This window comes from Meles meles, chromosome 10 (genome assembly GCF_922984935.1).
Source record: "Meles meles chromosome 10, mMelMel3.1 paternal haplotype, whole genome shotgun sequence".
NCBI lineage: Eukaryota > Metazoa > Chordata > Mammalia > Carnivora > Mustelidae > Meles > Meles meles.
Window position 1 is genome coordinate 82824594 of NC_060075.1, and position 14706 is coordinate 82839299.

At 38.9% G+C, this 14706-nt stretch overlaps 1 protein-coding gene and 1 pseudogene across 1 annotated transcript; both read right to left on the reverse strand.

Moving 5' to 3' along the window:
- Positions 1–5452: 5452 nt before the first annotated feature.
- On the reverse strand, positions 5453–6063 carry LOC123952052 (annotated as a pseudogene).
- An 8033-nt stretch (positions 6064–14096) lies between these two features.
- On the reverse strand, positions 14097–14522 carry LOC123952048 (small nuclear ribonucleoprotein Sm D2-like). Its single transcript, XM_046021274.1, has one exon. The coding sequence runs from the start codon at positions 14463–14465 to the stop codon at positions 14112–14114; it is 354 nt and encodes a 117-aa protein (XP_045877230.1). The 5' UTR covers positions 14466–14522; the 3' UTR covers positions 14097–14111.
- Between the last annotated feature and the right edge of the window lie 184 nt (positions 14523–14706).

Here is a 14706-nt window from a genome sequence, read left to right on the forward strand (position 1 = left end):
AATTAGAAGAACATATTATGAGAAACTATATACCAGCAAATTAGACAATCTGGAAGAAATGGATGCATTTCCTAGAGACATATAAACTACCAAAACTGAACCAGGAAGAAATAGAAAACCCAAACAGACGCATAAACAGTAAGGAAATTGAAGCAGCCATCGAAAATACCCCAACAACAACAAACAAACAAACAAACAAACAAAATATCCCAACATAGTAGAGCCTCGGGCCAGATAGCTTCCCAGGGAAATTTTACCAAACATTGAAAGAATTAATACATTCTCCTGAAACTGTTTCAAAAAATAGAAATGGAAGGAAAACCTCCAAACTCACTTTATGAAGCCAGCATTACCTTGATCCCCAAACCAGACAAAGATCCCATCAAAAAGGAGAATTACAGGGGCGCCTGAGTGGTTTAGTGGGTTAAGCCTCTGCCTTCCACTCAGGTCATGATCTCAGGGTCCTGGGATCAAGCCCTGCATCAGGCTCGCTGCTCAGCAGGGAGCCTGCCTCCCCCTCTTCCTCTGCCTGCCTCTCTGCCTACTTGTGATCTCTTTCTCTCGTCAAAAAAATAAACAAAATCTTAAAAAAAAAAGAGAGACTGTTTCAAAAAAAGAATTACAGACCAATATCCCTGATGAACTTGGATGCAAAATTCTCATCAAAATACTAACCAATAGGATCCAATAGTACATTAAAGGATTATTCACCATGATGAAGTGGGATTTATTCCTGAGCTGCAAGGTAGGTTCAACATCTGCAAATCAATCAATGTGACACAATACACTAATAAAAGAAAGAACAAGAATCATATGATACTCTCAATAGATGCAAAAAAAAGCATTTGACAAAGTGCAGCATCCTTTCTTGATCAAAAACTCTTCACAGTGTGGGGATACAGGGTACACACCTCAATATCATAAAAGCCATCTATGAAAAACCCACAGCAAATATCATTGTCAGGATATAAAATCAATGCATAGAAATCAGTTGCATTTCTATACACCAACAACAAGATTGAAGAAAGAGACATTAAGGAGTCAATCTGTTTTTAACTGCACCCAAAACCACAAGATACTTAGAAAGAAATCTAACCAAAGAGGCAAAGAATCTGTACTCAGAAAACTATAGAATACTCATGAAAGAAACTGAGAAAGACACAAAGAAATTGCAAAACATTCCATGCTCATGGATTGGAAGAACAAATATTGTGAAAATGTCTATGCTACCTAAAGCAATTTACACACTTAATGCAATCCCTATCAAAATACTATCAACTTTTTTCAAAGAAATGGAACAAATAATCCTAAAAAGTTTATATGGAACCAGAAAAGACCCCGAATAGCCAGAGGAATGTTGAAAAAGAAAACAAAAACTGGCAGCTTCACAATTTCAGACTTCAAGCTGTACCACAAAGCTGTAATCATCAAGACAGTATGGCACAGGCACAAAAACAGACACATAGATCAATGGAACAGAATAATGAGCCCAGAAATGGACCCTCAATTCTATGGTTAACTAATCTTTGACCAAGCAAAAAAGAATGTCCAATGGAAAAAAGACAGTCTCTTCAACACACGGTGTTGGGAAAACTGGACAGCCACATGAAGAAGAATGAAACTGGACCATTTCTTTCACCACACACAAAAATAGACTCAAAATGGATGGTAGACCTCAATGTGATACAAGTATCCTTCAAAATCCTTGAGGAGAACACAAGGCAGCAACCTCTTCACCCTCAGCTTCAGCAGCTTCTTCCTAGAAACATCACCAAAGGCCAGGGAAGCAAGGGCAAAAATGAACTATTGGGACTTGATCAAGATAAAAAGCTTTTGCACAACAAAAGAAATAGTCAACGAAACCAAAAAACAACTGACAGAATGGGAGAAGATATTTGCAAATGACATATCAGATAAAGGGCTAGCATCAAAAATCTATAAAGAACTTATCAAACTCAACATGCAAAGAACAAATAATCATATCAAGAAATGGGCAGAAGATATGAATAGACATTTCTGCAACGAAGACATCCAAATGGCCAACAGACAAGTGAAAGAGTGCTCAACATCACTCAGCATCAGGGAAATCCAAATCAAAACCACCGTGAGATACCACTTCACACCGCTCAGAATGGCTAAAATTAACAAGCCAGGAAATGACAGGTGTTGGTGAGGATGTGGAGAAAGGGGAACCCTCCTACACTGTTTGTGGGAATGCAAGCTGGTGTAACCACTCTGGGAAATGGTATGGAGGTTCCTCAGAAAGTTGAATATAGAGCTACCCTATGACCCAGCAATTGTACTACTGGATATTTATCCTAAATATTTATCCTAAAGATAAAAATGTAGTGATCCGAAGGGGCACATGCACCCCCATGTTTATAGCAGCAATGTCCTCAATAGCCAAACCATGGAAAGAACCTAGATGCCCATTGACAGATGAATGGATAAAAATGTGGTACTTATATACAATGGAATATTCTGCAGCCATAAAAAAAAAAAAAACTTACCATTTGCAATGACGTGGATGGAACTAGAGGCTATGTTAAGCGAAATAAGTCAATCAGAGAGAAACAATTATTATATGATCTCACTGAGATGAGGAATTTGAGAAACAAGACAGGGCATCATAGCAGAGGGGAGGAAAAAATGAAACAAGATGAAACCAGAGAGGGAGACAAACCATAAGAGATTCTTAATCTCAGGAAACAAACTGAGGGCTGTTCAGTTTGAGGAGGGGAGGGTGGTGAGAGGGATGGAATGACTGGGTGATGGACACTGCGGAGGGTATGTGTTATGGTGAGTGCTGTGACTTGTGTGAGACTGATGAGTCACAGATCTGGATCCCTGAAATAAATACTACATTATATGTTAATTTAAAAAAAAAGGAAAAGGGAAAATAAAAATACAGAAAACCTGTGATCACCTTAACTGCATTTTTATGTACTTTTTTCTTCACAGCAATTAGTACAGTCATCATTAGGGTGAGTGGCATAAATGAACCGAATCCAATTAGAACTACATTGGCATTTATCTTCAATATATTCAAAAAGAGTCCAGCTAATACCCTGGTTTGGAAAATTACATTAACAGATGCAGACTGACCATTTAATAATATAAAATACATCATTGTTGGAGGAAATTGGGGACCACCTCCCAAATTTTATGTTGAACCAAACACAGGTATTATGATAATACTGGTATCAATTAATAATACAAATTAAGAGTTCCTACACTCATTTGAAATTTATTTTATGAGTAACTTTGGATAGAAGAACATCTAAAAATACAGCTTTCCCTTAAACTATGTAATGTTCACCTTGGTTTGTAAGCTGTATCCATACATTATTAATTACTACAAGAAAATCACCAAAGAATTGATCTTTATTATATAGATCTTCAGAAAGTTTAAGCATATGTATGTTCCTTGTATCTAAGAATGTGAAAGAGGTGGTTAAATGGTGTGTGGATGGGATTCTTGGGTGGCTCAGGATGGAGTCCCACACTGGGATCCCTGCTCAGTAGGGGCCTATTTATCTCTCTCTCTCTCCCTCTGTGTGTGTGCTCTCTCTCTCTAGCTCTCACTCTGTCTTAGATAGATAGATAGATAGATAGATAGATAAAATGGTGTGTAAATTAACATCTGCCATGATTTTGCTGATGAATTATACTCTGGAAGTATGAATATATAACAAAATTTTATTTGTAATAGTTCATTTCCATTTGTTATTTTGTGACTATTTCATTTATATGGTTTATGATTTAGCATAAATTAAAGATATTTATTGTCCCAGGGATAACAGTTCTCCGTTCATTGTAGTGTCAGGAATGGTAAAACTATTGGATTCATTGGTTAGGGAAATTGAATCTCAGTACAAGATAACAGAGAAAATAACAATCTTGGACCCCTATCCCCTTATACAGAAGAGTGGTACTGCTCAGGTAATTGTCAATGCTCTGGTAAGAATGAGTTACTGCTTATAATGCAGTTATCCCTTAGGAAGTTCATTCTTAGGAAATAAAAAGAGAAATTGTGAGTGAATACAATTTGGTGTCTTCAGCATGGATTTAAGTTCAGAGAGTAACATCTTGGGTTAAAAAAGTGGTAAAAATACCATTTTATATATGATATATATCAAATATATATCATATATTATACATGATAATTATATATTATATATCAAATATATATATTATCATATATATTTCCATATGTTATATAGATTTAAGCTTTCCAATTTTCTTCTTGTAATTAGTTTCTAAGTTCATAACACTGCAGTGAAAAAGGATGCTTAATATTATTTCAGTCATCTTAAATTTATGGGGGCTTATTTTTTTGCCTAATATATGATCTGCCCTGGAGAATGTTCTATGTGCACTTGAGAAGAATGCATATTCTGGTACTTTTGTATATACTGTTCTGTATATATGTGTGTGTGTGCATGTATATATATATATAGAGAGAGAGAGAGAGAGAGAAGAGATAGAGAGAGTTTAGTCTAATGTGTAATTTTAGGCCAGTTTTTTATTGAATTTTCTGTCTAGGTGATGTAAGCATTGAGGCAAGTGGGGTATTAAAGTTCTCTACTACTATTGTATTTCTATTTCTCTCTTTAGGTCTTTATATAGTTAGATATTCTTATAATTATATAATGCCCTTATTATTATATAATGCCTTTATTATTGTATAATACCTTCTCTTGGCTTTTATTGTAGTTTTTATTTTAAAGTCTCTTTTCTTTGATATAAGTATAGTCACCCCAGCATTCTTTTGGTTTCTATTTGCATGAAATATCTTTTTCTATTCCTTTACCTTCAGTCGGTCTGTGCCCTAAATCTGAAATAAGTCTCTTCCAGGCAGCATATAGATGGACCTTGATTTTTCACCCATTCAGCCACTCCATGTCTTTTTTTTTTTTTTTAGAATAACAAAAAATATTTTACTAAAACACAAGATTTATAGAAGTTTCCAGACAAGCCATACAAAATGGTCACAAGCTTTTTCTTGAAGGAAGGATTCTACACTTGACAGCAAAGTCACAATGTTATTAGTGAGGCTGTGATGTTCGTTTAATGTTCCCATTTTGGTTCAAACCAATCAAGCTTGTCCATCTACAGCGTCTAAATAAAGTTAGACTTGGCTAGAGAGCATATTCTAAAGAACTGGTTAGCTGCTTTTAACCAATGCAATTAGATCACCATAAAAAGGGGGAAAGGAGCCCATAAAATTAAAATAAACCTACCTCTCCCCCTCAAAAAAGTAATAAAGAAAAACCCCCACACCCCTTCAGCTAACCCTGACAACTACCTTCATTCACAGTGCTTAACCACGATGGGGGAAATGAATAAAAGCAGAGAAGGGCGTCTGCTTTTAAACGTTTCACAACAATCCAGATGGTACTTCTAGCCTCTGCTCATGCTTTACAACAGTGAATCAGGACAAGACAGATTTGCTAATGTGCATTTAATCACCAAAGGACTGAAGATGTCTGGGCTTTTATTCTGTAATGTTTCTAAGACTGTGTCCATTAAATGCAAACAAAAAAGGAAGAAATCTTGGCAGAACAGGATAAGTGATGCACACTTGATGATCAGATCGATTTTAAATATTATTCATGGCATATAGCCTAGTCCATGCTCTAGCTGTTTCTATGGCTTGGGCCTCGTTGATCTTCCACTGCTCTGCTACATCGTTTGCTAATGGATCATCCGGATTGGGAGCACTTAACAAAGCCTGGATAGATAGCAGAACTGTGAGGATCTGCAGTGCTGGGGACCACTTATCTTTCAAAATATCCAAACATATTCTTCCCAACTTGTCCACATTAGGATGATAAATTTTGGTCATGAAACGTACTTTAGGGGCTGCCATCGGGTATTCTTCTGGTATGAATAGTTCAAGCTTAATAAAAGTCCCTCCCTCAAAGGGGGAATCCTGGGGGCCAGCAATGACCACATGAAAATAACGGGCGTTGTCTCATCTGGTTCTGCTTTAATGCCAGGAACTGGTTCTGCCAGCAAACGCTGGGTTTCCTTGATAATCCTGCGGGGCAGCCTGGCCATCTTGTCATATCCCGAGTTCGGCCTCTGGTCTCCACTCTGGCTCCACTCGCCTCACACACGAGTGGAAGTCCGGGGCTTCTCCATGTCTTTTAATTAGAGACTTTAGTCCATTTATATTTGAAGTAATAATTGGTATGTAGGCACTCATTGACATTCTGTTAATTGTTTTCTGGCTAGTTTGTAGTTCCTCTCTATTGTTTTCTTCTTCTCTTGTTCTCTTATGGTTTGATAACTTGCTTTGTTATGTTTAGATTCATTTTTTATTATTTTTTGTGTATCAATTATAAGTTTTTGCCTTGTTGTGACCATAAAGTTCACCTATAACAGCCTATATAAATAATAGTCGATTTTGAGTTGATGGCATTTTCAGTTTGAATATATTTTAAGACTCTATATTTTTATTCCCCTGACATTTTATGATTTTGATGTCATATTTAACACCTTTTTATTTTGTGTATCCTTTAAATGATTATTATGGTTATAATTATTTTCATTGCTCTTCTGTTTTGATCTTCATATTAGCTTTATAAGTGAGGGATTTATTTATAAGATATTTATTAATCCCTTACTTTTTCTATATATTTGCTGTCACTGAGATTGATACTTTCATGTTTTCTTCTAATTAAATTAAAAGTTGCTCTGGCTAGCCTGATGGAGGAAGCGGGCGGAAGCTGGTGGCTCTCGTGAGGATTTATTCAGCGACCCGCCAGTCTCCAGTGGGGTTTGTTTTCTAAAGGGCGAGACAGAAAAGGTATTTTCTGTCTCTCTTTGGTGAATGGAATAGGCATCTGAAAATCTATGATGTGGGGCTAGATGGCTAGACAATTGGGCCGGGATAATCAGAAGGGGGAGGGAGCCACCAGAAGCGACCCATTGGAAAGTAATACCCCAATACAAGCGCGCCCTATGATTGGGGACCAGTATTGTCTTGGAGTCTGGTTAAAAGCACTCAAAAAGAGCAAAAGATCTTAAGGGGCAACTGGTGGAATCGGGTGGTCATGGACACGGGCCTAAGCCCATGGATCCAGGACAGCCACCGCCAATGACCACCTGTGCCAGAGAGAGTGTGGCTATACCCTCAGGGTCCAGATTACCATCATGGACACTCCCGCCCCACATGCGGGAGTCTGATGACGGCGTCAGCCTGTGCTCCCTAGAACTTTTGCACACTGCTTGACTGGGAACTGACCCACTCCCCACGCACTCCCCACCAGCCCTGAGAAAGCTCTATCCTGGAGCTAGCTGGTGGTCTCTAGGCCCCCCTGAGGATCTGGATTCTGCCAGCCTCGGTGCAATCGAGCTGTCAACATGAGGTCTGCAGTCCTGGAAAAGGCAACCATCAGAAGCGGGCTCCCTGGACCAATGTTGCTCATAGTTTTGGCACGGGGGTGCAGACAAGAGGGCGCTTAAGGCAACCCCTAACACGGTGGCTGGGGACATGCTCTGCCTATGGGAGGGTGGATGGCTCAGCGGAGTTTGCAGAGAGGGAGTGTGTATGTTCTGGGCCACAGAGAGAAGAGCGGACTGAGGCTTCTCTCTGAGACAGAGGTCTGGGTGCAGTTTGCTTCCCTCTAAACCTCCAAAAAGCTGGAAAAAGCCACCAGAGGAAACAAACAAACAAAAAAACTTCCAGAGAACAAAAGCCTGAAAAATGGTTTCCACAGAGCCCAGCCCCTTGATAGGGGGCAGGAGGACTCAACCCAAGCAAGACTGATTGAAAAACAACCCAGCAAGCCCCTCCCCCAGAAAGCCAGCCAAAAGAATGAGAGGACAACAACCACAGGATCCTCATAAAACTGTAAAACCCTAATATCAGAGGAAAACAATATATTAAGTTCCCGGTATTGCCCTAAAACCTATATATTTCATAGATACAACTTTTATTTTTAATTCGTTCTCACTATTCTTGTTCTGTTTAATTTTTTAACCTACTTACCATTACAACTAGAGGTTTAATACAACATATTCCATAATAACCTTTTAACTTGAACTTTTTCTATACATATACCTGTGTTTTTCTTTTTCTTTTCTATTTTATTAATATACATATAGATATAAGCTTCAAGGTAATCTTCTTTCCCTAATCAATACTACCCCTATATATAAACCAGTTTTAATCTCCCCTTATCTCTGGAAGGTTGAGTCTTTTAACAAAGTTATCAAGATATACCCAGGAAGAATCAAAATAACCTGTCTCGCCCACATTGAGGATTTATAACCAACCTCCCATCTTTTTCTTCTGTCAGTGTCTCTGTGTATTTCTTTTTGTTCTGGTATTATATAAATCCTATACTTGGGGTTCATTCTGGCTGGGTTCTTTCTTCTTGTTGTCATTTACATTTGTTGGTCTTTTTGTCCGTTTATGTTTGTATACCTTATAAATCTTACCATTGGGGCGCATTCTGGCTGGGTCTTCTCTCTCTCTCTCTTTTTTTCCCCCGGTCTCTCTCTTTCTTTCTCTCTTTTTTTCTTTTTTCTTTCTTTTTGCTGGTCACTTCTGATTGCTCAAAAGTGTTCCAGGGTGCACCTTGCCTGGATCATGGTTGATATATTCAGCTACAAATCCCTTCAACCGCCTCTCACCAAAATGATTAGGAGGAGGAATGCGCAACAGAGGAAAAATTCAGAGACTGTGCCCTCTCCATCAGAGCTATGGATATGGACATAAACAGTATGTCAGAAAGGGAATTCAGGGTAACAATTATTCAGGCAATTGCTAGGTTAGAGAAAACCATTAATGAGAACATGGCATTGATTAGGGCAAAAGTGAAAGCTGCCCAGGAAAAAGTTAAAAATGCTGTCAATGAGATCCAATCTAATCTAAATTCTCTAACAGGGTAACCAAGGAAGAAGATTAGTGACCTAGAGGACAAACTGATAGAGAAAAAGGATCAGAGAAGGCCTAGAACAAATAGTTTAGAAGCCATGAAAACAGAATTCGGGAAATAAATGATGCCATGAAATGTTCTAATGTCAGAATTATTGGGATCCCTGAGGGATTGGAGAAGGAAGGAAGACTAGAAGATATAGTTGAACAAATTCTCCATGAAAAATTTCCCAGTCTGAGGAACGGAACCAGCATTTGTGTCCTAGAAATAGAAAGATCATCCTCCAAGATCATAGAATCTAGAAAGACCTCAAGACACCTGATTGTGAAACTGATGAATCATAATTTCAGACAGGAGCTCTTGAGAGTAGCTAGGAGGAAGAGATTCTTTACACACAGAGGAAGGTCCATGAGAATAACGTCAGACCTGTCCATCGAAATCTGGCAAGCCAGAAAGGGCTGGCAAGACATATTTAGGGCACTAAATGAGAAGAACATGCAGCCAAGAATACTTTATCCAGCAATGGTGACATTCAAAATGAATGGAGAGATAAAGAGCTTCCAAGACCAGCAAGGTTTAAAAGAGTATGTTACCACCAAGCTGGCACTATAAGAAATACTCTGGGGGTTCCATAAAAGAAGAAAGAACCCAAGAGTGTCATAGAACAGAAATTTACAGAGACAATTTATAGAAACAAGGACTTCACAGGCACCATGATGCCAATAAAAGTATTTCTTTCAATAATCACTCTCAATGTGAATGACCTAAAGGTTCCCATAAAACGGCACAGGGTTGCAGATTGGAGAAAACAACAGAACCTGTCCATATGTTGTCTACAAGAGACCCATATGAACCTAAGGATACATCCAGACTGAAAGTGAAGGGATGGAGAAACATCTTTCATGCCAATGGGCCTCAAAAGAAAGCTGGAGTAGCAATTCTCATATCAGATAAATTAGATTTTAAACTAAAGACTGTAGTCAGAGATAAAGAAGGACACTACATCATTCTTAAAGGGTCTATCCATCAATAAGATATAACAACTGTAAATATTTATGCCCCCAATATGGGAGCAGCCAAATATATAAGACAATTGTTAATCAAGATAAAGAGTCATATTAATATGAATACATTAATAGTAGGGAATCTTAACATGCTACTCTCAATAATAGACAGATCATCCAAGCAGAAAATCAATAAAGAAACGAGAGCATTGAATGACACATTGGACCAGATAGACATCATAGATATATATAGAACATTCCACCCTATACAGAATACTTATTCTTCTCAAGTGCACATGGAACGTTCTCCAGAATAGACCATATATTGGGTCACAAATCAGGGCTCAACTGATACCAAAAGACTGAGATTATTCCCAGCATATTCTCAGACCATAATGCTTTGAAACTGGAACTCAACTATAAGAAAAAGTTTGGAAGGAAACCAAACACTTGGAAGCTAAAGACAACCTTGCTTAAGAATGTCTGGATCAACCAGGAAATCAAAGAAGAACTTAAACAATTCATGAAAACCAATGAGAATGAAGACACTTCAGTCCAAAACCTATGAGATTCACCAAAGGTAGTCCTAAGAGGAAAATATATAGCCATCTAAGCCTCCCTCAAAAAAGCTGAAAAATCCAGAATACACCAGCTGTCTTTACACCATAAAGAACTGGAGAATCAACAACAAATTAAGCCAACCCCACACACAAGAAGGGAAAAAATCAAGATTAGAGCAGAAATCAGTGAGATAGAAACTAAAGATACAGTAGAACACATCAATGAAACTAGAAGCTGGTCTTTTTAAAGAATCAATAAGATCAATAAACCATTGGCCAAACTAATCCAAAAGCTAAAAAAAAGGACCCAAATTAATAAAACTATGAATGAAAAGGAAGGATCACCACTAACACCAAGGACATAGAAACAATCATCACAAATTATTATCAACAGTTATTTGCCATTAAGTTAAGCAACCTAGATAAAATGGATGCATTCCTGGAAACCTATAAAATTCCAAAACTGAATCAGGAAGAAATTGACAACCTGAATAGACCAAACTCTAGTAATGAGATTGAAGCAGTGATCAAAAACCTCCAAGAAACAAGAGCCCAGGACCTGATGGATTCCCTGGAGCATTCTACCAAACATTGAAAGAAGAAATAATACTTATTCTCCTGAAGCTGTTTCAGAAAATACAAACAGAAGGAAAACGTCAAGACTCTTTTTATGAAACCAGATCTCAACAAGATCCTAGCTAATAGGATCCAACAGTACATTAAAAAGATTATCCACCATGGCCAGGTGGGCTTTATCCATGGAATGCAAAGGTGGTTTAAACATTAGCAAATCAATCAATGTGATAGAACAAATCAATAAGAGAAGAGAGAAGAACCACATGGTCCTCACAATTGATGCAGAAAAAGCATTTGACAAGATATAGTATCTGTTACTGATTAAAACGATTCAATATATTGGGATAGAGGGAACATTCCTCAACTTCATAAAATCTATGTATAAAAAACCCACAGTGAAGATCATCTTCAATGGGGAAAAGCTGAGATAAGGAAGACGAGAAGGATGCCCACTCTCGCCATTGTTGTTCAACATAGTACTAGAAGTCCTAGCAACAGCAATCAGAAAACAAAGAGAAATAAAAGGTATTCAAAGATTTTGTTTATTTATTTGACTGACAGAGATCACAAGTAGGCAGAGAGGCAGGCAGAGAGAGAGAGAGAGAGAGAGAGAGAGAGGAGGAAGCAGGTTCCCTGCTGAGCAGAGAGCCTGATACTGGGTTCGATCCCAGGACCCTGGGATCACGACCTGAGCAGAAGGCAGAGGTTTTAACCCACTGAGCTACCCAGGCACCCCGAAATAAAAGGTATTCAAATTAGCAAAGAAGAAGTCAAACTCTCTCTCTTTGCAGATGATATGATACTTTATATGGCAAACCCAAAAGACTCCACCCCCAAACTACTAGAACTCATACAGCAATTCAATAATGTGGCAGGATGCAAAATCAATGTACAGAAATCAGTTGCTTTCTTATACACTAACAATGAAAATACAGAAAAAGAAATTAGAGAATGGAGTCCATTTACTATAGCACCAAGAACCATAAGATACCTGGGAATAAACCTAACCAAAGAGGTAAAAGATCTGTACTCGAGGAAATACAGAACACTCATGAAAGAAACTGAAGAAGACATAAAAAGATGGAAGACCATTTCATGCTCATGGATCAGAAGAATAAACACTGTTAAAATATCTATACTGCCTAGAACAATCTATACTCTCAATGCCATCCTGATCAAAATTCTACTGGCATTCTTCAAAGAGCTGAAACAAATAATCCTAAAATTTGTATGGAACCAGAAGAGACCCTGAATTGCTAAGGAAATGTTGAAAAAGAAAAACAAAACTGAGGGCATCATGCTGCCTGATTTCAAGCTTTACTACAAAGTTGTGATTACCAAGACAGCATGGTATTGGCACAAAACAGGCACATAGACCAGAGCAACAGAGTAGAGAGCTCAAATATGAACCCTCAACTCAATGGTCAAACAATCTTCCACAAAGGAGGAAAAAATATACAGTTGAAAAAAGACAGTCTTCAATAAATGGTGCTGGGAAAATTGGACAGCTACATGTAGAAGAATGAAATTTGACCATTCTCTTACACCATACACAAAGATAAATTCAAAGTGGATAAAAGACCTCAACCTGAGGCAGTAATCTATCAAAATCCTAGAGGAGAATATAGGCAATAACCTCTTCAACATTGGCCACAGTAAGTTCTTTCAAGATATGTCCCCAAAGGCAAAGGAAACAAAAGTGAAAATGAACTTTTGGTACTTCATCAAGATCAAAAGCTTCTGCACAGCCATGGAAACAGTCAACAAAACAAAGAGGCAACCCACGAAGATATTTGCGAATGACACTACAGACAAAGGGCGGATATCCAAGATCTATAAAGAACTCTTCAAACTCAACACACACAAAACAGATCGTGTAAAAAAATGGGCAGAAGACATGAACACACACTTCTCCAAAGAAGACACACAAATGACTTACAGACATATGAAAAATGTTCAACATCATTAGCAACCAGGGAGATTCAAATCAAAATCAAATTGAGATATCACCTCACACCAGTTAGAATGGCCAAAATCAACAAGACAGTAACAAGTGCTGGAGAGGATATGGAGAAAGTGGAACCCTCTTACACTGTTGGCGGAAATGCAAGTTGGTGTAGTCACTTCAGAAAACAGTGTGGAGCTTCCTTAAGAAATTAAAAATAGAGCTACCCTATGACCCTGCAATTGCACTACTGGGTATTTACCCCAAAGATACAGACACAGTGGAAAGAAGGGCCATCTGTACCCCAATGTTCATAGCAGCAATGGCCACAGTCATCAAACTGTGGAAAGAACCAAGATGTCTTTTTTTTAATATATATATATTTTATTTATTTGACAGAGAGAAATCACAACTAGGCAGAGAGGCAGGCAGAGAGAGAGGAGGAAGCAGGCTCCCTGCGGAGCAGAGAGCCCGACGTGGGGCTCGATCCCAGGACCCTGGGATCATGACCCGAGCCGAAGGCAGAGGCTTTAACCCACTGAGCCACCCAGGCGCCCCCCCAAGATGTCTTTCAACAGATGAATGGATAAAGAAGATATGGATATACAATGGAGTATTATGCCTCCATCACAAAGGATGAATACTCAGTTTTTGTATCAACATGGACAGGACTGGAAGAGATTATGCTGAGTGAGATAAGTCAAGCAGAGAGTCACATATCATATGGTTTCACTTACTTGTGGAGCATAAAGAATAACACAGAGGACATTGGGAGATGGAGAAGAGAAGTGAGAAGAGGGAAGTTGGAGGGGGAGACAAACCATGAAAGACTGTGGACTCTGAGAAATAAACTGAGGGTTTTGGAGGGGAGGGGGTTTGGGGGTTGGGTAAGCTTTATACCTAGTGGGTATTATGGAGGGCATGTATTGCATGGAGTACTGGGTATGGTGCACAAACAATGAATTTTGGAACACTGAAAAAAACAAAATAAAATGAAAAAATGAATTAATTAATATTCTTTCTTTCTTTTTTTTTTTCCCCCCACTAGAAAAAACACAGGACTTTATTATTCCCATTACAAAGGGCAGGTCTTCGCAGGATGAGAGCAGGAATTCTGACGGCAGGGAGGAGGCCCCTATTTGCCAGCGATGGGTGGGTTCCACAGGACCACGATGACAGAGTCCCCGCGCAGGAACATCTTGGAGATGTAGCGGTCCTTGTTGACTGGCTTGGACTTCTTGCCCTTGCCACTCTTGGGGAACTCGGTCCACATCGCCTTCACATTCTCCAACACCATGTTGCAGTGCCTGTCAAAGGCCTTCACGTGGCCCAGGAGCTTCTTGTTGTTGTGACAGTTGATGAGCACCTGGGTGTTGTTCTTGACTGACTGTGTGAGCACAGAGAACGGACCCATGTTGAGCTCTTCCTCCTCCCACTTCTGCAGCTCCTCTGGGGTCATCTCACTCTTGGGCTTGTTGAGGAGGCTCATGGTAGTAGTGGTCGCGCTCCCAACTCAGCACCGTCTCCTCCGCGTTGCTGCTGCCTCTGAAGGAAGAGCGACCAATATTCTTTCCTTTTAATTTAAAGAAGCCTCTAACATTTCTCATAAGAATGGTTTACGGTTGATGAACTCCTTTAGCTTGCTTGTCTAGAAAACACTGTCTCGCCTTCAGTTCTGAATGATGACCTTGCTGATAGACTATTCTTGGTTGAAAGTTTTTTTCCTTTCA

What these genes read in the sequence shown, in the direction of transcription:
- LOC123952048 (XM_046021274.1), bottom strand. Translation starts at nt 14,465, where the DNA reads ATGAGCCTCCTCAACAAGCCCAAGAGTGAGATGACCCCAGAGGAGCTG.